General features: G+C 44.3%; 1 protein-coding gene across 2 annotated transcripts in view; it reads left to right on the plus strand.

Annotated features, from left to right (window-relative positions):
* MYO10 (myosin X) overlaps positions 1-23,889 on the plus strand; it is a 213,118-nt gene that overhangs the window by 77,509 nt on the left and 111,720 nt on the right. For both annotated transcript variants that reach the window (XM_064596834.1, XM_045863206.3), the window contains exon 3: positions 9,705-9,863. In XM_064596834.1, coding sequence (XP_064452904.1) covers positions 9,705-9,863 — 159 coding nt within the window. The remainder of the gene's footprint in view (positions 1-9,704; positions 9,864-23,889) is intronic.

Raw genomic sequence — 23,889 nt, forward strand, 5'->3', positions numbered from 1 at the left:
AGGGCTAGCATGTGGAGCAACCAGAGCAGGTTAAGATTGCTTGGCCGACGGGAAGCAGAGTGGGTTCAAATCCATCAACATCTATGCTGTTCAGACTTGAGCCATGTCCCCTAAAAGATCCTAGTTGATCCCAGTTTGGGAAACATCAGCCCAGGAAACCAGAATTTCATCTCTGAAAATTTTTCAATTTGAGGTTATGAGTGCCAAGAAAATTTATCTTTAAAACTAGTGAAAAAAAAATTTTTTTAATCATTAAAACTCAACATTAAAAAATGTTCCTTGGACTCCAATTTGAGAATGATGAGATTCATGCCATGGGACAATGGGAGCAGAGGAACTAATTAGGAAGCAGTTATGGGGGTCGGATGAAAAATGTGAGATGGGAGAGAGGAAGAGGAGAGCAGATGGATTCTAGGCGATGTTGATCATCTAATCTAGGACTTGGAAAGAAGATGTGGCCAGCAGTGGGCAGGGATTTTAGATTGACTCAAGTTTCGAACTTGGGTAGCTGGTGATGGTGTCATTCCTGAGAAAAGGGATAAGGGGATAGGCACAGGGTAAGATATGGAGGTCCATTTTTGTTTTGTGTGTGTGTGGAGGTGTGTGCATAAAGATGCTTTTGAAACATCAAGATGGTTTGGAATTACAGGGATGGAGATTCTCTACCAGAGTTCAAGTTCATGCTGTCAGGGTCTAGGCTTCTGAGTCAGAAGAGAGGGATCAGAAAGGAACACTTAAAATTAGAACACGGACCAGGACGTTAGGACCAGGAATAAGGAACCTCAGAAGTGAAAGCTGGTGAACCAGTTGTCTTACAAGCATGGGGCCAGGCATTGGGGCCCCTGGGCTTTTATTCCATCCATGCCTCTTGCTTTGTGGTCTCTCTGGGCCGAAACTTACCGTGCTTAATACAAGTGAATTAGGGGTGCCTGCGTGGCTCAGTTGTTTGGACGACTGCCTTCGGCTCAGGTCATGATCCTGGAGTCCCGGGATCGAGTCCCGCATCGGGCTCCCTGCTCGGCGGGGAGTCTGCTTCTCCCTCTGACTCTCCCCCTCTCATGCTCTCTATCACTATCTCTCTCACTAAATAAATAAAAATCTTAAAAAAAAAAGTGACCACATAATTAAAAAAAAAAAAAATACAAGTGAATTAGAGGAGAAGCCCTTACTGCTTCTAACAGCTGGTGACTCTTGGGGGAGGGGGTGTACTATTTCACTTTTTTTTTTTAATTTTGTGAAAGTAGCTCTATAATAGTCATTTTTAAAATTAATTGAATCAGTTATGTGTATCCAGATATGTTCACTGATAGTGATTTTGATTGGACTGTTTTTTTTTTTTTAAGGCTAGAAATGTTTTGAACTTTGAGAAAATGGGAAAAATGGAGAAGTATAAAGAAAATCCAAAACACCTACTTGTGATCCATTTTTGGAGTTCTGATATATTTTCTTCCAGACTTTTTGCATGCATTTTTAAACGTTTTTGTAATTAACCTTTTTGTTTTGAGGTCATTGTAGCTCCACATGCATTTGTGAGCAGTAACACAGAAGGATTCCAGATACCCTTTACCTGCTTTTTCTCAGTGATAACATCTTGCAGAACTCAAGCACAATAACACAACCAGGGTCTTGACACAGAGTCGAGATACAGAACCTTTCCATCAGCATTGGGATCTAGCATGTGGCCCCTTTAAAGCCAGCCCCATTACCCTCTCGCCTCCACTCCCTTATTAACTTCTGGCAATCACCAGTCCTCCCTTCTCTGTTACTCTATCATTTCAAAAATATTATGTAAATGGGATCATACCCCATGTAACCCTCTGGGAGTGGCTTTTTCAGCTTTTGTCTTTTACGCATAGTGCTGCTATGAACACTTGTGTGCACGTTTTTGTGCAAATACAAGTTTTCATTTAGATAGAATGAACGCCCAAGAGTATGGTTGCTGGTGTGTGTGTTTCTGTGTGCACGCATTTTAAAAATTAAACACAGGATTATACTGTGTGCATAGTATAATTTTATCATAATTTAATATAACTGTAATGAAAAAATATTTGCATCAAACGATCTTTTTCTTGACACCAAATTCTTCAAGGTGGGAAGACTGGCTTAAGGGGCGTGAACATCTTGTGATGTACTCAAGAGAGATTTGCAAGATGCTTCCTAGCTCAGCTGGAGCAACGACTGGGATTTTCTTCATGCAGATTTTCCTAAAAACTTCTTCTATGAATAAAAAGTAGTGTAGTCTAACATTTAAGAGAAAGATATACATCATTCTTCTATAAAATCCCAATTCCTAAGTGTTGCATATAAATTCCAATTTAAGATCTTCTTTTCCTCCTCATTTCCTTAACTAGCAGATACTAACATGTTCTTTAATGTCTGCGAGTGTGTTAGTCATTCCTTCTGACTGCGCCAGCTCGCTCGAACAGGTAACATTTTTCTCTGAAGTTCACCAGCAGAGGTCAGGGCTGGAGTATCACCTAGGCCTTCCTGGTTGGTGGGCAGTTGCCCACGCAAGCGAATTAGTTGCATTTAGTATTGCTCATTGTGTGGTATGGCTCTGCATCTCCATGGGCAGATATACTGTCCACGATTAGCTTCGTGGTGTTTTAGACTTCTCATACTCTTAATCCTATCCGTCTGCCTGTAAACACCACAGTGTCATCAAAGAGATACGTGCTCAGTGGTTAAGATTTACTGCTCAGGGACTGACCTGCTGGAACCCCCCATCCTCATTGGGTTGTGTGTATCATTGCTGATGCTTTTGGTAGTGTTTTATTTGTGCACAGGAATGCAGGAGGAAACCCTCCATTTTGAGGACACCAGTGTTTGTAGTGATCACTCCTAGAAGTGATTCAGACATTGCCTTCCTGTGGGGTTTCTAGAAAGTTGGACTCATTGAATTGCATTGCGTACTGAGATTTCTTCTGTTTCTCTAGCAAAACAATCACAGTGTCACACTTGACCTTAGTTGTCTGTGATGAGGAGTAAGTAGAGAAGTGTCTGCCCCCATCCTAGCTGCTTCTGCGGCCCCCAGTTCCTTCAGGTCAGAGGCCAAGTGTCACTGCAGGGCACAGGGGGCCCCCCCACACCCTGCCCCAGTCACGCCCCACTATGCAGGTGCCCTGCACCGCCCACCATACCCAGGGAATTTCCTCTGTTCTAGCCCCCAATGTGGAGATTGCCTGTTTGTTTCTGATCTCTTGGGGATCGCTAGGCTCTTTGAAGGATGAGCCGTTTAATTCATTGTTGTATTCCCGGGGTCCAGCTCACAGCATGGCAAATATGGTAAATGAAGGAACTAGAGAGGGCAGATAAATAAATTCAAAAGGCTATCTCTGAACTGGTGTCCCTCTAGGTCTGACTCTAATGGGTGTGCTTTTCCACAGTCCCCAGGAATTCAGTGCTAGCTCTGCTGTGTGCCATTGGGCAGGTTTCCTAACCTCTCTGATCCTTTGTGAATTCATCCTCAAAACAGTGAGCAATGCTGTTTTGTCCCTTGCCTGGGATCAAATGAGGGAATATCAAAAGTGTGTCTGGGGCACGTTGCCAGTGGTCACTAGTGCCCTGTCTCTCTGTCCAGCCCTTTGCCTTACTTTGGTTTTGTACCCAAATGCCATGCATCCTGTGACACTGGGCCCTGAAAACCTGATGACCATTTAAATGGCTTAATCCCACAAACTAGTTTGTCTCTGAAAAAGAAAGGATCAGTCATTTATCTGTATTCGGTAGTCTTTTGTCTAGCAAACTTAGCAAGGCAGGCTAAAGTCAGTAGAACATGGAGGTAAAAAATGATTTGAACCCCCCTGTGCCATGTAATTAAAATGCTAAATCTGATAGGTTGGAGCTGAAAGCGAGGCACTGTTGCCATTTCCCCCTGCTCCCTAAGAGACTAGGTGTGTATGATTTTCCTTTTGATGAGATTTCAGTGGAACTTTCTAGTGGACTCTACATTTCTGTGCCCCATCGACTTTCTGCAGTCTCCTGAGGCTACAGCAAAAACGACAGGCCAACTTTTCAGTTAAGTAGGCCGCTTCCTCTTAGACTTGTCCTAAGGGCATATATAGCCACTGAGAGCCTGGAGTCAGGGGGGCTGGCCACGAGGAGGCTCATATTTGGTTTCCGTTACTGCTCTTTGTAGCCACAGGTGGGGAGGCAGAAGCCTTCACCTCTATCAGGGATCATACTTGCTGTCTTGAATTCATGAGCCAATAAACGAATGAAGAAGGAAATTAAATTGAGAGAGGCACCCCCAGAAACGAAGTTGAATCCAGAGAAAACCCAAACAAGGCCAGCTAGATTTGTACAAAGGGGTCGAAATAGAAAGTGTACGTCAGTTTTTCATCAGATAATGTACAGGCTCAGATTGTCCTAAAAACTGGAGAACTAACTGTGCTCCCCTCCCTTTTGTTCACTCTCTTCTTCATCTAGCTGGTCTCCAGGCTCGTGTCTAAGGAGTCTGGGCTCCTCTGTGCAAAGATAATTGGTGCATTTCCTTTTGGAATGTTCTACGTTCTTCCTTGCATGATGCCCCCCTCATGGGAATAGATACCTTTTATTCAGCCTTCATGTGTGTCAATCACTGTGACTTTTACCTACATCATTTTCTTTAGCTTACATGATGATTCTGAGTTATTATTACCATTCTTATTTTGCAGGTGGAAAAAAAAATCCTGGGCCAGAGCAGGTGTAAGTACCTTGCTCATTTTCCCTAGGCTCTCGGATGCATAGATCTAGAAGTGAATCCAGCCTGATTGCCCCCCATTACTCTAAGGCCATGCTTTTTGGTCATTACCCCCACTCTACTTCTCCTTATACATTATACCCATTTTGAAACCCAGGACCGTTTATTCTGTCTTTATCGACTCTGTATAGTGGGCCAAGACTAGCTCTGGGGAGCATCTATATATGCCCTTAAGACAAGTCTCAGCAAGACTAGGCATGCTTCTTGCCCTCGTAGAATTTTCGAACCATGGTTTGCAACCCATAATAGATGTGAAATCAGTTTAGAGGGTCGCAGCCAGCATTTAAAAGAAACAGAATAGAAAATATTAAGATGCATCAGACATTGTGACAAGTGTTTTATGAAACTATGTGTATCGTAGTTTACAGGATAAAACATTTCCAGCTGTAGGTTGTGGACAAATGAGTTGAAAGCGACTGATCTGGGGTCCCAGAGTGGTGGACGCAGAGGTGGTTTTGAAACAAGTAAGGTGACAGATTAGATAAGCGATTGGAGGCTGTCCTAGGAGCTAGGAAGACGGTATACAAGCAGAATAAGGAAGAGGCCAGCATGGTGCCCATGACCACACCGGCATCTCCTGAGAGGATAACCTTGGGGCTGAGACCTCCAGGAGAGTCCCCGGATGCACGCGGCCTGGACTCAGGACAACAGCCACCCTGGGCAGGGTAGGAACAAGGTAGAAAGAGCTGGACCATAGCATCTGACCATAATACAGTACAGGTAGAAGGTAACGCAGATGTAAGCAAACCCTGAGGCCTAGACGCCATCCTCGTCCTCACCGCCATCACCCTCTTAACTCAGGTCAGATGAGGAAGAACCAAAAACTAAATTGCAGAATGTTGTCAGGCTGACCTTTGATGAACCTCTCTTCAAAGTTTTTCTTTGTTTCTAAAATATTTTTATATTTTATGAAAGGTTCTGTTTATAGACATTGGCTCGTTCACATCTTTTTTTTTTTTTGGTAGTGTCTACCTAGACCTCTGGTTGGTTGGCCTTTCTAGACCACGGTATCTCAATGTGGCGCTCTTGACATTGGGACTGCGTAAATCTGTGATATGTAGCAGCATTCCTGGCCCTTCCCGACCTGATGCCAATGGCAGCCTACTCCTTACCCTGGTTCTGATGGCCAGAAATGTTTACAGACGTTGCCACAGGGCCGGGGGGCGGAGTAGGGGCGCTGAACTGAGAACATTCTAGCAGGAATTCTAGGATACAGTGAGAGGAGATTGCCCAGATTGAGAATACCCTCCATCCCATCTGTCCATGACAGGGTTACTTTCTGTTTCCTTTCTGTTTAGTTGGAAATGTTAAATGTTAGGACTGGGGCTTCTAATGACTTGGAATAGGAGAAATCTGTATATGTATGTAAAACTGTGCGGTAGGGGGACTCTTGCCTCCACGTGGTGAGAGTTTCCTTGCAGTATAGTTGCTATCCTAAGGTTGAACATAAAAGTGGATTGACGCTGGCTGAGCTATTTTTTTAATTGACTCCATACCTTTTGATCTTTCATGTAGAAGTGGACCCAGCATTAGACAAGCCTTCCGAGTCGTTTTTCCAATACTGGTGATTTGGTTTCCTTTGTTCTTCTCCCATGCTTAATCCAGTCCGTCTTGCGACCAGTGGCTTATATTTCTGACACAGGAGTTATTTGTTCTGAGGCTGCTTTTTCCCTAAGTTGGTTTCCTGTCTATTAATCTTCCATATTTTCCTCCACTTCTTAACCTCACCACCTTTCTCCTACCATATGCTCCATGGAAGTGACTCCATTTTTTTCCTGAGTTGGGTTTTACAGAATGTATTTTGTTACTGTTTTGTGGTGACTGTTGCCCCCCAAAATTCCTGTAAAAAGAATCCCATTCTTTAAACCTAGAGTTTTCCTGCCATTTTGGGAATAATCTAGTGTAACTAATATCCTGTTAATTGTTGCACATACCAATGACTTTTGATGCTTCAGGGGACTCTCCTTAAAAATTCTTGAATAAGATTTTGGGTCTCATTAATCCTTTGAAATCTTTCTAAATTAAATCAGGTGCTTATTCAACCACTGTGCATTAACAACACGGAACGCAGGGGGCTGGTTCCATCTCTTACTTCCTTGGGGTCTCTGCTTTAATGTGACCCTATGAGTGAGGCTCTCCTCTGATCTCGTATAAAGTAACCCCTCTTGGTACTTAATTCCTTTGCCCTCATTTATGTCTTCAGAAACATTCATCACCATCTGTGATAGATATTTACTTGTGTATTTGGTTTTATTTCCTCCCCCTTGTTGGAATGTAAGGTGTATTTCCAGTCCTTAGACCACATCAAGAAATATTTGCTTGAATGAATGGATTTCCTTAATTTATCAGACACTTATTTAGCACCTGCAGAATGGCACGCGCTATTCTAGAATTTTTACACATGTTAACCCATCTCTGAAGGGATGGTTACCCTTGCCTTTCCCTTCACGAACACATTTTCTCTACTATTCTACTTTTCTGGAGAGAATTCATATTTTGAGCAGCTGCTGTCCTCTGTCTGTCTTTTCTGTTCATGGTCTCTTGTTTATGTTCTCTTCCATCATGATTCTGTCTCCTTGAGGCCATGGGAAGAATTGGTTCCAGTTCTCTGGATTTTCCCACTCCTAGAATGGGCACGTGCCCACATTTGGCACAGAGCATGCTCCTGAAAACCTGAACTCGAGTGTACGATGGTGGGAAACCCTACGACGGTGTGTAGCCATCTCCCTCAGAGCCGTGTGCCCAGCTCTGGACTTCAGTCCACGCATTGTCTTACTATTCTCGGGGCATTAAAAAAGACCAATGCTTACATATGATATAAATATTTAGGGGTGTGTGTGTGTAATTTCTTAGTGTCTAAGTGTTGTAGGCTGTGTGTGATTATTTCCAAAAGGCAGAATCAACATAAATACAGATGACAATTCTAGTATTCTAAATTATTTCTATCCTCAAATTCTGGAATTCTCTGTATACTCAGGCACATTTAGTAGGAAGAGTTGTTTCCACATTGGGAAGGACTTGCTGATGATGAGGGGACGTGGGGATTGAGTACGAGACAGTTGTGCTGGTTTTGGTGCCCTCTCGTCTCTCCTACAAGAACCTTTTCCTGGGAACCTGAGCAACCATTCTGCCCACTGTGTTGGCGGGAGTTTTGAGCAAGCAGCATGAGAAGAGTCTCCCGGTGTGTGCTAGGAGCAGAGAGGTGACACAGGACTCTTCTTTGCACTCCTCAGCTGGCTGGGAGTTCGCGGGGCCAAAGTTCTGCTTCTGCCCCCACCTCACAGTCACTGCAGATAGCAGACCCAAGTACCAGCCCAGTGGTTAGTTTTCCAGAAAACCTGCTTGGGGCATCTGGATGGCTCAGTTGGTTGGGCGTCTGCCTTTGGCTCAGGTTGTGATCTCAAGGTCCTGCGATCGGGCCCTGCATCAACTCTTGGCCTAAATCTGTTTCTTTAATTTTCTTCCATGGTGCTTGAGTTAGAATGGAAGGTCAGTGTCTTAAAAGTGCATCCACACTCTTGAATGTTCCTACACATTGTTTTTCTTTAATACGTGTTTCTTGGCCAGGACATACCCCACCTTGCACTCCCTGAGCAGTCCCCAGGCCTGTCCTACCCTTTGGGTGCTTACGTGGCGGGGTTGGCTGCCTCGCCAGGAGGTGGGGCCACTGGGGCTGGTTCATCTCCTGGTGGATGTCTGCTCCCAGGAAGCAGCTGGGGAGAGTGGCTGACCTTGAGAAGAGACGGTTGGGTGTCTGCCGACTGGTTTTGACTAACTCTTGTGGTTCATGTGGCAGAAATGCCACTGCTGAAGTTTTATTTTTTCTCTAGAAAAATAAAACATGCCATTTTTCACGGCTTCTCAAAACCATTGGATTGGTACTTTGGCTTTCCTTAGTATGTCATTCTCTTTTGCAATAACATACTATTTGTTGCCATGTAGGCAAGTGGTCGATATTTAAAAATAGAATTCCCCAATCAGGAAGTTCTACAGATACTGTTCCAGAAAGTCGTTGTGTGTATGTGCACATATGAAGTGCATGTGAAGACTGCATTTTTCATGTTCTTTAGGTCCTTGCTTTTTATATCTTCGTGTTTTTTAGGGATGAACGTTGTAAAAGTATAAGATGAATAATTGCGGAGTAGACTCCGTCAGCAAATGATTTTGTTATGTACATGAGTTTATATGTAAAGCTGGCCAAACTTTGATCAACAGGTGCAGCTGACTTAATATGTTTAATCCTATACCAAATCGGTAGTGATAAAAAAGCAATGGGTAGATTTTAGAAACACATGCAGATTCAGTGATCAGTCTTAACTGTGTCCGAGTTCATCATGTATATGCTACTGCACATATACGGCACTCATCAGTGGTGTTCAGAATTTTAAGGAGGACAGGTGTCAAGCAAACAAACTGATTTTATTTTAAATTCCAAGAAGGGATTTAAGGATATTTTTAACATATTCCTGTGAAGATGTGTTCCAACCTTTGAACAGATACATATTTGAACAAATAGGACTATGTGGTGAATGGAAGAGCTGTTATCATGAAGTTTTGAAATATATATGTTTGATCCCATGTGAAGCATTACACAGTGAAGCCAAATCACTCTTCAGAAAGTTTGGTTAGCCAGTTTCTTAACTCTTACTGATTTATAGCAATTGGAGAAATACGTGGAGAAGTGAACCGCAAATTTATGATTTCTGCGATTCCCAAGGGATGGCTAATACTTGAACTCATGTCTTTGAGGAATATCTAATTGCAGTTGTCAAGTAATTGCTTCCTTTAAAATTAGATAAGTGGCACAGAGAAAATGAAGAAGTTCTCTGCAGTAATACTTTCTATTGGCCAATTCAGGATCTTGTTGCTGAAACTGTCCTGAGATTGTACTTTAAGGTGGGAAATGTCTGGGGAGACCGTTCATTGCTGATCGCTAAACAGTTGAAATCATTCTGCCCATCAGGTGTTCACCTACAAGCAGAGCACAATTACACACCAGAAGGTCACTGCTATGCACCCCATGAATGAAGAGGGCGTGGATGACATGGCCACTTTGACGGAGCTCCACGGGGGGTCCATCATGCACAACTTATACCAGCGATATAAGAGAAATCAAATATATGTAAGTTCCACTTGAATTCTTTTTTTTAAAAAAAAAAAATCCCTCATCGGGCTCCCTGCTCAGCGGGGAGTCCGCTTCTCCCTCTGACCCTCCCCCCTCTCATGTGCTCTCTCTCTCCTCTCATCCTCTCTCTCAAATAAATAAATAAAATCTTAAAAAAAAAAAAGAAACAGAACTGTTAAAAAAAAAAAAAATCCCTCAAGTTTGAGTGAATGCTAATTTTTGTTTTCAAAGGGTATTTCCTGCCTTTTGAGAACCTGACCATCTCATCTAAGTAAACCTGTGTTTCTGGGAGTTTTGCCAAATTAAAAACATGGTCCAATAAATTATGTTCTCATGTTTACTGCTTTGATTTTATTAGAGGGGATTACTTTCTATTGAAGGGTAATTTGACCTCTTCGGGTGAGTGCATTCTGTTTTGTTAAGTGTTTTGTTCTATGAAGAAGTCACCAGAATGGTTGTCTTCCTCAGTTAAGGGCTGGGGGTGGGGGGTGTGAAATGCAGATTTGCAAACAATAGTACCTTGAGCTCCAGCTTTTGTCTCCTTTTCTTGATTTTTCTCCTTTTATGGATTTTTGCATTTTTTTTTTTTTTCTGGCTCTGGAGCCCCTCCAGGGGAATATTTGGATTCAGGGAACCCATCTTTCTTATTTGTAGGATTGCTATTTTGAAGGGAGACATGTGCATAAAAAGCAGGCGTGCACATTTTTCTCTCAACTTTTGTGAAATGTGACTATATCTGTATTATAAGAATAATAGTTAGAGATCATTTCAAAGAAAGAAATCATTTCTATAATACATAATTACTTTTTGACATTAAAGTACATATATTAGCTTATCTGTCAAGATTGGCCTGCAGATTTTACCTTTTTCATCTGCCTGTTTCTAAGTCCTTACAGTAAAGGGGCCAACGGCTTACATGTTTTTTTCTTGTCAAGTTTAAATTTGTAGGGTTTTTTTGAAAAAAATTTTTTTAATATTGTAGAAAACTCTTGATCTTTTAGTAATTTTTCTTCTTCAGCAGTTACACTTAATTTTGCCAATACGTTTGTGATTCTGATGAATAACATCAGCCTTTACAGCAAACTAGTAGGTGCTTACGGAAACTCAAGGCCTGCTTAGTATTCTTGTTTCACCAATTTATTTACCCTTAGACGAGGAGAGGAGAGCTGGGAAATGAGGAGTTATTTGCGGGTTTAATGCTTAATTTTCCTCTGCTTTTTATGTTGCGAAAGTGTCATTTTTGCCAGATTGACGTAATGTTTGCCAGTTTTTAAGTGGCCCTATGGAGAGAAATGCAGTGGGATTCTAGCTCTCTGGCTGAGCTTGCCTACGCGAAGTCTCTAGGTTACGATGTTTTCCATATGCTCTTTGGGAAGGGTAACATTCCCATGTGTTTATGAAGACATGGCTGCCTGCTCTGTGTTGTGCATGTGTCGATGGAACTCTGTGGTCAGAAACCTCCAGGGTGACCAGTGGCCTCCCTCCTTCCTGGGGAAGAGCCACGACCTGCATCCAGGTTGCTGTTCCTGGGTATTGAGTATTACTGACGCTGCCATGGAACTTTGTTTACCTAGCAATTTCCTTGCTCAGTTTGTCAAGGACTGACTTTGTCTTTCCTTTTTTATGTGTTTTTAAAGATTTTCTTTATTAGAGAGGGCACGAGCCAGGGAGAGAGGCAGAGGGAAAGAGAAAGGGAGAAGCAGACTCTCCGCTGAGCAGGGAGCCCGACGTGGGGCTTGATCCGAGGACCCTGGGATCATGACCCGAACTGAAGGCAGACGCCCAACCGATTGAGCCACCCAGGAACCCCTGACTTTGTCTTTCTTGAGCCAAGGACATTCCCAGGCACCTGGTAATTGTGTGAGAAATGTTTGTAAAACACATGCCATATGTATTAGAAATAACATCCTAGTTGATGATGAAATGCGAAGCTAGATTGACAGTTTCTTTATGGGTATGTGTGTCTCGTAGGTATTTCAGAATTCACCCTTTTCTATCTTTAGGTGCAAGTTCTTATTCTACATTTAATAGTCAGGGAAAAGTCAATCCATTAGCAGGGGCGGGGGGGGGGGGAACTACCCAGGGGGTTTAAAAGGCAGAGCCTTTTTAAAGTTTTTCCTCTCCCTCTTTTTGTGATGACGTTAAACCTGATAGCTAAGTGGCCCAATAAAGCCTGTGAATAGGGTCTTGGTTTTTTTCCCTAGAATGAAGATCTTTTTCCTCCCCTTTGAGGGAAAAACACGGGATTTTTGTACCTCCAATTTACAGGTCAGTTCAGTTAATAATGCCCTTCTGTGCCTGCCTTTTGAGACTTGGATAACTGAATTGTCATAAAGCAGCCCCTCGATTTTCTTATCGCTGATGCTGCTGGAGATGGTTGCCAGGATGCCTCAGGCTCTGCCCCATCAAGACAAAACGACCACCTGTCAGAAAAACCACAGCTGTCCTGCCTTTTATCCCCGCTCTGAGCGATGCCCGTCTATAGCTTTAAAGAAGAAAAAAATTACTCGTACCAGAGGTGCTGTATTAGTTTTCTTTTGCTGACATAAAAAATTGCCGTAACTATAACAACTTAAAACAGCAGATAGTGACCTACGGTTCCGTAGGTCATGGTCTGGCCGGGGTCTCGCCAGCCTCAGATCCAGGGTTGGGAAGGGCAGTGCTCCTTTCTAGAGGCTCTAGGGGACGATCTGTTTCCTGCTCCTTCTGTTCATATGTGCAGTTACAGGACTGAGGTCCCGTTTTCTTGCTGGCTGTCAGCTGAGGGCTGTTCTTAGCTTCCACGGGTCTGCTTCCTTCCACCTTCAAAGCCAGCAGCGGTAGACCGAGTCTCTCTCATGTTTCAAATCTCTCCTTCCTTCCTTCTCATTTCTGTCTGCAGCCAAGACTTCTCTTAGCTTTTAAGGATTCCTGCAATTGGATGGGGCCCACCTGGATGATCGCCCTGTCTCAGCATTTCCAACCTTAATCTCATCCTCAAAGTGCATTCGGCCTGGATGTCCAGGGGGCACGTTCATCTGCTTGCCATAGGTGGCCTCCTTTGAGTCATGTTACGGAGAAGGAATCCCCGTGGGTCTTCTCCGACACTCTTGATCTTGCATTATTTCATTTGTTGGCTTTCTGGTCCGAGTTAGCAGGTTACACAGCTTGCTGATGAGCAGACCCATCACCAGGTAGAAAGGTCTACTGCCTTGTGCTAAAAAGGACCATTAGTTTTTTTTTCTCCTTGGGGACCCCCCCTTACTGACTGAGGACTTTACCAGACCCCAGTAAGATATTTTCCCCAGCCATTACCATCCTCCATTAAAATGGGGTAGACAGCCATAAAGATTATGATAAAGCACTCAGAGTAGACAAATCTGAGTTGAGCATGCTTTTCTCCACTCACCTCCTCTTGGGCTCTATCTTAATAATTTAATCTGTGTGTCAGTTTTTTAATTTATGTTTTTTAAAAGGTCAGATGTCATAGCGATGTCATAACCCCTACATCTGACAGGACTGTTTTCAAATCAAATGGCAAGTGAGAGCTTCTAGAACCTTTGTACCTTTCCTGCATCTTGTCTGTACTACCAGGTGTTTATTTATAAAGCTCCTGCCTGGAACTTGGCCCTGGATCCTTCAGGGAAGACACTGAACAGGCTTCTCTGTCAGTGTGTAGGTCTGCATGACCCCAGCTTTGCCACTGGTCCTTTTGGGATCTGACCCCTGTTAGAGCAGCTCTACTCTTTACATAATTGCCTTGCATGAGCCCCTTACTTTTGCCCTAATGCTGGATTCCTTTCCTGGAACTTCAGGTTCCTGGTGCTTGAGGCTCCATCTCATCTTTCCCATCCTCTGGTGACTTCCCAGCACTATAGCTCCTAGCCTGGGATCTCATCCCACACTCCACCCTGAGCCTCTTTTCTATGGGCTTCCTGCCACAGGGGCTGTTCCATGATGGGGGTCTGATGAGGGTCCCACATTCCTCTGTCTCCTCCTACCGCTCATGAGACTGGGTAAGGACAAGTACCACACCTGTTAAGTTCCTAAAGGCTCAGGGAGAGGAGGAGCAGGGCATGTGTTTGTGGGACAAAGAGGAAAGAGATAGGGAGAGGTAACCTGTAGGTAGGCGAGAAAGCCTGAACTGACCATGAAAAGCCCTGTGGGGGGACGGGAGGGGCAATAATGACACTTCAGAGGAGGGATAAGAGTTGGTTAGGAGGAAAGGCTAGTAGACACCATACAAGAACATGGAGAGACGAGAGTGAATTCAGTGTGATGGACTCACTAAATTGGGGGAAGTTCCTTTGCTCACGGCATCTGGTGTGTTAGGGGATATTGAGCCAGTTAGACGAGGTAGGCAGGCTGGGGTCAGGACACCCTTAAAGCAGTGATTCTCAACCAGGTGATTCTGTCCCCAGGGGACATTGGGCGCTATCTGGAGGCATTTCTGGTTGCCTGGCTCAGGCAGAGGATGCTATCGGTATCTGGTGGGTAGGGACCAGGGGTGCTGCTGACATCCCACGGTGCCCAGAACAGCCCACAGCAAAGCATTATCTGGACTGCAATGTCAGTAGTACCAAGGTTGAGAAACCTGGATTTGCTTATAGTTAGTAATGTTTGGGCTGAGCGGTATAGAAAGCACACCATCTTTGTTAAAGGTTTTTGAAGAGAGAATTTCCTCAAGGTAAAACTCAGACAAGTTGATAGGGAGGTGGTGTGGTATGGAGTAGAGAGGGTAGGTTGGCGGAGAGAAGGTTGCAAAGACGCCACGGCAAAGCGATGGAGGGCTTTAGCCAGGGGCGGGGTGGGGGGCTGGGGGCAAGGGAAGAGCAGACAGGAGAAGCGTGGGGGAGGAAGGGTTCGTTTTCATGACCCCCGGCCTTGTGAACGCCCAACGGCCATGAGAACATGGTGCCGACAGTCCCGGCAGCTCCTCTAGGAGAGGAGAGCGGGGAAGACGAGCTGGTGTTGGGCGCCCGTCTTACTGTATTCTCTGGAGCCTGGATCATTTCACATAGTTATGTACCCAGTGTCTAAACACAGTGTTGACAAGAGCAGATGAGGCTTCTGTTGTATTGAACCTAAGCTCCGGGTCTGCCAAGCAAGCTCCACGGTGTGGCGGATTTGCTTTCCGCCAAATGGGAGAGAAGCCCAGTGTGTCCGTTGCAGGGTTCGTCGCGCTCTGGGTCAATGGCACGGAGGAGCCTCCTCTCCCAGCCAGACCACATCGCGGAGAGAGCCGCGGGCAACGCCAGGGCTTGTCTGCAGTTACGGCGCCGGGGATGCCTCCAGAGGAAGCCGGGCTCCGCTCCACCCAGCCCGTCCGTTAGCCTGTCGCTCTTGCCGGACACACAGGGCGGGGATCAGAATCAGACGAGCCCCTTTGAAGAAGCTGGCGCCGTGACCGAAGATAAATGCGTGTGTAAGCACAAAAGATTCCTCAAGGCTCGTGTAGTTTTAGGTGTTTCAGAAATACCCTCCTTTGGTGAGGTGGCGTTCCAGACCGAGTCTGTAAAAGTTTGATGATGTTCCTGAATTAACTTGGAAGGCCGCTACTTTCTGCCAAGTGTAATGAGTTGGCCGCGGCGAGCTAGAGACCTGTCGGCGGAGCAGGCCGGTGAACTGGGTTCACGTGCGGGGAGATCCCGGGCCACCGACGGTCCTCAGACCGGGCGCGGGGTGGACTTGTCGGCCTTGGACACGCGCGGCTAAATCTGCATTTCATTTCCCGGGGTTGAGTTTTCCCAAAGTAGACTCTTCGGGGCTGTTCCGTCCCTTCCCAAAGCCAGGGTCAAGTAACAGAGTGCCTCTTTCGGATGCCGGGATGGCCTGGAAGCAGGATGGCGTGCAGCCTGGGCATGTGCCTCATACCAGGAACAGCTGAATACAGTGTGGTTTTGTCAGGGGCTTTTTTTTCCACATGAAATCGAGACCGGTGTTGCCAGAAGATGATTGTAACCATCTGTCTGACAATATGTATTTTTAAACTTTACCAAACATTTATACTCTTGAGTGGCTACTTCCACATCAGCACATGATGGCGGCAGTTAGGAACATTGTTTTTACGATTTTTTTTTTTTTCTTCCTTTCCTGCCTCTCTTTTGGGTCTCTTTTTGGGTCAGATTCCTTTCAATAAGGAGGGAATTTTAATCTGAAATTTACTCAGATTAAATGGAAATGTCACTTCTAAATTTCAGAGCTTGACTTCAGTAACAACTTGACTTACCTGTTGTCAGACTTACTAGTTTTCATCAAACGTGAATGCTTAACAGTTTTTTTAATTGTTTAAAACTGTTTTAAATTGTTTAATTGGATAACAACAACAGTTTTTGTGTTTTTTTTTTTTAATATAGAAGGTAGTGGACATAGAGCACTAGAACACAGTTAAAACATGAATTTATTTGGTAGATTTGTGGTCAAATCATGTGCCTCCAAGCTATCTACGTGGATGCAGCCCTACTTGCGTGCCAGGCTGAGTGCTAAGCTCCAAGGATGCAAAATTACTCTTGCTGACAGTAATTGTTCCTTGAAAGATTGGATAAATGAAAGACACTGCCCCTCCAAGACCTCACAGTTCACTGGTGAGGGCAGACACAAGCAAACCATTGACAGTTGCTCAGGGTGACAGTGAGTGTGATAAAAGTACGTGGAACATAATGAATGAGTATCCGAAGGAGGAAAGAAGGAAGGGGTCAGAAAATGATTGCCAGGGGGCGCCTGGGTGGCTCAGTCAGTTGGGCGTCTGCCTTTGGCTCGGGTCATGATCCCAGGGTCCTGAGATAGAGCCCCACATTGGGCTCCTTGCTCAGTGGGGAGCCTGCTTCTCCCTCTCCCTCTCTCTGCTGCTCCCCCTGCTTGTGCTCTCTCTCTCTCTGACAAATAAATAAATAAATAAAATCTTAAAAAAAAAAAAAAAGATTGCCAGCAGAGGCACTAGTCATGCTGAGTTTTGAAGGGTTCATATGGGAATTTGACCAAGAGGGAGGCTGGCTCATTTCTAGCAGAAATCAGCGTGTGCAAAGACATGAACTAGTATGGTGCATTTGTCCAACTGCAGGACATTCAAGATGCTGAAATGTTATATGCAGCTGTCTGGCAAGATGGTCAAGAGCAGGTGAGGAAGGGCTCCGTGTGTAAGTGAATGAGTTTGAATATATTTGTGAAGGCTGTACGGGACAACTTTAAACACGAGTCCTGGGAAAACTCACTCTGGCTGCAGGGTGATGGTTGAGTGCAAGATGCATCCCAGTCTAGGACCAGCGAGCTAGATGGGAAATGATGGGGTTCCAAACCAGTCCTGGGGGAGTTTGAGTATGAAGGATACTGAGAGGAAGAATGTAAGTGTTTGATAGAGTTTGAGGTCAAATAGGCTGAATGTCTGTAGGATGAATCCCAGATTTCTGGATTGACCATTTGGGTTGAACATGGTGCTTTTGTCAAGATGCCACTAAGTGAGGGGCGCCTGGGTGGCTCAGTCAGTTAAGCGTCTGATTCTTGATTTTGGCTCGGATCACGATTTCAGGGTTGTGAGATTGAGCCCCGTGTCGGGCTTCACTCTTAGCATGGAGTCTGCTTGAGATTCTCTCTCTCCCTCTCCTTCTGCCCCTCCCCAAACTCGCACATGTGCACTCGCTTCTCTCGCTCTCTTGCTCTCTCACTTTCAATAAATAAATAACATCTTAAAAAAAAAGATGTCACTAAGTGAGAAGAAATAGGTGTTTTGGGGAGCTCAGTCTTGTCCATGTGAGTTAGAACTAAAGGTCATCCAAGTGAAGATGTCCATTGCGCCGTTGAGCGTATGGATCTGTAATTTAAAACTGAAGCTGCATTCAGGATAAAGATACTGCTATATGGAGCTGAGATGATCAAGAGGGAAGGAAAGAAGAGAATGGTGGATGGGAAATTAATCTGGCTGATGATTCCCACTTCTTAAGTTTTCCTTTAGGAAAGTATGGCGCGGCCCTGACTTTAGCGGATTTCCCTAGTGCGTTTCAGATGTCCCTGTTCCACATCCAGCCACAGTCACGATCACATGATGAAAAGCAGTTATGGTTTTTATTTTCACTAACAAAAACAATAAATACCCCTGATTTACACAGTATTCTCACGTGGCCATCGTGTGGGGTGAGAGGATGTGTGTTTATGACTGATCAGAATCTTAGGCCCAGAGGGGTTAAGCAGTTTTCCAGGGAAGGTAGCTCTGGGCTTAGGACTTCTTGGGTTCTGATGACCAGACCTTGTTGTGTAGACCACTAGTTCTCGTGGCTGAATAGTGCCTTCCTGACAGTGGCATGGATCCCTCTGTATCTCAAAGCAGAGCGCATCTGAGGCCACTGGGTCACTTTTAGTTTTCTGAGTTGTATCTCTTCCTTTTGGTGGGGAGAGGAGATAGTAGGCATTACACCCTGATGCCTTTTGAAAATCTTGAATTGGTAGACTTTGGATTGAAGAAACGCAGAGAGTTTCTTCCAACATTTTTAAGCAACATGTGCTACAGCTGTTTCAGATTATTAAAGTGGGCAAGGAAATGTAGTTTTTGGTGAGTTATGTGGAACTTTTCTGACTAGAAAAGTTTGTTATGGGCTTCAAAGTAGAACGTCCTTTCTGTTTCTGAAAAGCCACGCACATGACCAAGCTCCTTATTCTGGTGGAATTTGGAATCCAGCATGAGGAGGCCAGGACCAGGTCCTGCCTCACGTTTGAGAATTTCACGTGTCCAGAGTCGGAAACATGGCGTCGTCATGGAGGTTTCAGGAGCAGTAGCAATACCTTTTTATGGAGGGATAAATGGCACAGCATGTGACAAATGTGTGTCACAGCTCTTGGGATTTCTTGCCAAGAGATCTTTGCTTCCCTTGGTACTTAATTTACAACGAGGCTCTTCTTCGACCCCCTTCGCTTGCCAGTCGCCGTTTTTACTTCTATTACATTTGAACTTGACTAATTCATTGAATCTCTTATCCATGCAGCCTTTGTTTCAGTGATACAATAATCCAGGCAGAGTGGTATGTGTAAGGTAGTGGGGGAAGGATAAGATGTCCTTGGCCATAATTATTTTTGCTGATAGACCTCTAAGATTTTGCCTAATTTGTCCTCCTTTGACTAAACTATTAGGAACGACTGCTGTTGTTGTTGCCATGTTGTTTTACACTTCTGTTTTATGGAGGTTCAAAAGTGCCACTTGGCACGAACATGGGCACGAATGATGAAAACTCAGTAAGTGACTGGCCCCCTCCCCACCCCCCCACCCCCCCCCGCCAGCTTCTGTAACTGTTAGGAGAATAATTCGTTAGGACTCAGGCTGTTCTCTCACCTTTTGGGAGCCACTCAGACTCTCTTCTCAAATATCCCAGTTGAGTGACCCTGAAGATGGTGGGATTTGTTGGAGGGCTCTAAGCAGGAGAGTTGTCATCTTCAGAGGCCCATGGGTCAAATGTGGCGTTTGGATGGAACATGCAAGTCCACGCTGGGAAATCAGTGAGGAAAGGGGGCTTTTATGAAAATCTGAGTGAGGCTGAGGTGGGAGATGGAGGGGAAGGAGACAGAGTCTAGAGTTCATTGAAAGGGGAACGTACAAGACATAGAGACGTTGGCCACTGGTGATGAGCTGGACAGAGTCTGGGAGGATTCCTCTTCCGTACATGGATGAGCGGTGGAGGGGGCCGCCCAAGAGCCAGGGTGTGGCGCACCAGGAACCCGGGTTCCTGTCCTTGATCTGACTCACCGGCTCTGTGACTGTAGGGGCAGCACTTAGCCATTCCCTCATCTGTCAGAGGAGGCTAACAGTGGCATCTGGCCTGCCCGGATCTCAGGGTTATGTTGGAGCAAGTGAGGACTGTGAAGGTGTGTCTACATGGGTAGGACTGTCCTCTGTGCCCCACAATTATGAAATGTCAGAGAACGTTGTTTTGGAAACATGTAGGCTTGTCATTTAAAATCTGGTGACAAGCCTTTTAAGAAATGACTTAGGCCATTAGTGAGAAGGTGAAGTAGTAAAGCTTGTGCATTCATGTTTTAAGAGCCTAATTAACCTCTCATACTTAATGGAGGTCTTACATTAGACTTTTTTTTTAATTTATTATTAAGTTTTTACTTAAATTCTAGTTATAAAGAAGCATTTTTAACTCTAAGTGAGACAAAGTTTCCTGTAATCTCATGCTCTCTGTCTCTCATTCTCTCTGTCTCAAATAAATAAATAAAATCTTAAAAAAAAATAAAAATAAAAAAAGGGACGCTTGGGTAGCGCAGTTGGTTAAGTGTGTGACTCTTGGTTTTGGCTCAGGTCCTGATCTCAGGGTCATGATATCGAGCCCGGTGGTGGGCTCTGCGCTCAGCATGGAGTCCGCTTGGGATTCTCTCTCCCTCTGCCCCTCCTGCTCGTGTTCTCTCCCTCTCTAAAATAAATAAATCTTTAAAAATAATAATAAAATAGCTTTAAAAAATTAAAAAATTGGGTTCTCTGTGTATACCAGACACGCATTTTACATATTCTTTACTTTTTTTTTTTTTTTTTAAGATTTCAGATTACTGAGTTTAGTTCAAATTAAGCCTGGTTGTTTGCTGTCCCCGTGTGTGGGAGTCCATTTGTTGAATTTACTGTCACCCACAACCTATGTATTTATTAATATTTGAGCTGTAATGAGATTATTTTGTCCCTGAAAATCTAAATGCCTTTTGTCTTCTCCCTTACTAAACGGTCTGTAATTTGTCACTGGAATATTTTTGTTGGTCAATTTGGGTTAAAATTTGAAGGTACATGTCCAAAAATGGAGTGTGGTGCTTCTTGTTATTTACCCTTAATTCTGTGCTTGTTTTCAGATCTCTCCTTGATATTATAAAAAAGAGATTAATGTATTCTATCAGTACCAAAATTCTCAATCTTTTTAATTTTTAAAATATTACCAAATACACGCAAACCCTGTCATTGTGACCATTTTAAAGTGTATAGTTCAGTAGTGTTATGTACGTTCATGTTGTTGTGAATCGTTTAGAACTCTTAAATCTTTCTAGAACTGGAACTCTGTGCCCATCTGGGTGGCTTATTCAGTTGAGTGTCTGACTCTTGGTTTCGGCTCAGGTCATGATCTCATGGGTCATGGGACCGAGCCCCATGTCAGGCTCTGCGTTTAGCCAGGAGTCTGCTTGAAGATGCTCTCCCTCCGCCCCTCCCTGTACTCATGTGTGCACTCTGTCATGTGCACGTACTCTCTAAAAAAAAATAAATCTTTAAAAAAAAAGAAAAATAACTCCCCCATCCCCACTCATGTCAGCCCATGGCAACCACCATTCCACTTTCTGTTTCTGTGAATTTGACTACTCTAGGTACGTGATTTCAGTGGAATCATACAGTATTTGTCCTTTGGGACCAGTTTATTTCACTTAGCATAATGTCCTTAAGGTTCATCCATGTTGTGTGTGTCAGAATTCCCTTCCTTTTTAAGGCTGAATAGTACTGCACTGTATGCGTGTACTATATTTTACTTATCCATTCTTCCTTTGATGGATACCTGGGTTGCTAACACCTTTTAGCCATTGTGTAATATTTTTTATACACCCTGGAGAATATAAAGTTTGAAAAACCATTCTTGGGGCGCCTGGGTGGCTCAGTCGTTAAGCGTCTGCCTTCGGCTCAGGTCATGATCCCAGGGTCCTGGGATCGAGCCCCACATCGGGCTCCTTGCTCAGCGGGAAGCCTGCTTCTCCCTCTCCCACTCCCCCTGCTGTGTTCCCTCTCTCACTGTCTCTCTCTGTCAAATAAATAAAATCTTTAAAAAAAAAAAAAAAAAAACCATTCTTCACTCAGTAGGAATATAGCAAAGAAAATAAAGTGCTTGGAGAACATGGATTTAAGGAAAACCTTGAACAGATTCAAGACCTGTTGTAAATATGTGTAGGTTAGCTCTCTTTGCTTAGAGTATTTAATATGGTCTAAACTGGAGGGATTGTTTTTTTTCTTAGATTATGTATTTTATATGTTGGAAGCCTCTACCACAAAGTGGAAAGGACGCCAACAGGAGTACCTGCATTCTTAAGAGTCCCGTCGGAATATAGCCATATACCACTAAATGCTTGATCTTTTAAAATCCAGGGCAGCTATTTTATACTTAAGCGATCTCTCTGCATCTGGCAAGAAGGGTCCTGAACATTGTGGAGACAGAGGAATTCAACTCTTCGTCTGGCTTAAAGATATGCAAATGCTCGTGGGGTGTCAACGGAGTTAAGGACAGGCACCTGCCAAGGTGCTCCTAACTTAACAGTGAAAGTTTTAAGCAGTTGAAATGCAGATCATTTTGAATGTGTGTCTTCATTTCATGCATTACATGGTGTGTGCAATGCAAAGTAAAATAGAAACCTGGCTTGGTATCTTCCATTAACTATACAGCAAAGCAATCTCTTATCTGCATACTCTTCCAGCACCTACAGCCATTCCTCCAACACAGCAGTCTCAGAAGGAGAAGCCTTCAGCCTTTTATTCCACAGGAGATTGGGAACCACCTCAAACGGTGCTACCTGGCGTGCAGGGGAAGGTTGAGAAGCTGCGGTCTCGAGGAACAATCGGGAGCTCAGGATCTGGGGTTGGTGGGTTGGTGGAGATGAGAAGACCTGTCTACCTCAGTCAGTGTGGGCGTCATTGTTATGGGCTGAGAGACCGAATAAGACCACAAATCCTTAAAAGAATAAATTAGGTACACTAACCTGGATTTGAGAACACAAAGGCATGTGCTGTACATTTCCAGAAGTTTTCCATCAAAATGGGAAAAAATCAGGCTTTCTTGCATAAAGTGATGAGTCTATTTTTAGTAATATTTCTGCGGAACTTATCATTTCTCCACAATGTATAATAAGGGACCACATGATCTTCATGGTAGTTGACTAGATTGAAAGATGAGAAATGCATTTTCAACATCTTGTTGGGGAAGTCGGTCATGAAGATCAATATTGTTTCAGGAGAAGTGTGCAACCACCAGAGCCATGGCGGTCAGTCATTTGGCGTGAATAACGTCTTACAGCTAAACCAACTTTGGATCTTTGTCTTTCACCTCAAATGATGTGCCTTTCGAGGCTCTTTGTGAAAGTGTTCTATTTCACGGTATTGCGTGGTTCCTCCCTCTTGAAGTCGGGACGGTAACTCAACAATGGAGCGATCTGTAGATGTGTTGGAATGACGCTTCTGAGCCAGAGACACTGTGGGGTCTCAGCTTACAGGCCAGCTCCGACTGTGTGGCAGTGACTGGGCTCAGTGGGGAAAGGTATCCTGATGCATTAGAGGGCCCGCCAGGCCTGACGGCCAGTTCTGCAGGCTGCCTATGTGCTGGATGTCGGCTGTTCAGCTTCCTTCCTTCTCCTCTAGAATCACGGCGGGGTAGGGACTGGGGAGGGCACATGTGTGATACTGGTAACTGCCGTAGCCACCAACCACATTGTTGTCCTGAAACACTTGACCGCTCTTTCATTGGGCAACGTGCAGTATAAATTACTTAAAAATAAAGCCAGGCACAAGACCATTTTGGATGTTCCAGCTTCAACTCTGCTAACAAGCTTTTCATGCCTTTGGCTTTCCTGCCCTCGTACAAAAACCATGTCCTCCGCACTTCCAGCATGAGTGATCTCTTCAGCCACGCTGTATGACCAGAGGGGTTGCCCAACCAGGAAGGGGTAGCATGCCTAGGAGGTTTTGACCAAAATAATCACTTTCCAAGTAAAGCTTTTGTGGAAAGGTTATGATACTCTTTATGAGTAGATCAGTACTTTTTAGAAGAAAGGCTCATCTCCCCAAATTTTAGAACAACCATACAAACATGTTATGACAAGGTGTGCAAAATTTTCAACACATGGGCTGGGGGTGTATCATTTAAAAAAATTTTTTTGTTTTTTTTTGTTTTTGTTTTGTTTTTAAGTAAGCTCCACGCCCAATGTGGGGCTTGAACTCACAGCCCTGAGATCAGGAGATGCATGTTCTACCGACTGAGCCAGCCAGGCGCCCCAGGGCATATCATCTTTTTAAAAAGTGTGTTAATAATGGGTTAATATCCTAATATTA

The sequence above is a fragment of the Mirounga angustirostris genome, unplaced genomic scaffold (assembly GCF_029215605.1).
Source record: "Mirounga angustirostris isolate CCGP_5_RB_7025 unplaced genomic scaffold, mMirAng1.0.hap1 SCAF_7, whole genome shotgun sequence".
Classification (NCBI taxonomy): Eukaryota; Metazoa; Chordata; class Mammalia; order Carnivora; family Phocidae; genus Mirounga; species Mirounga angustirostris.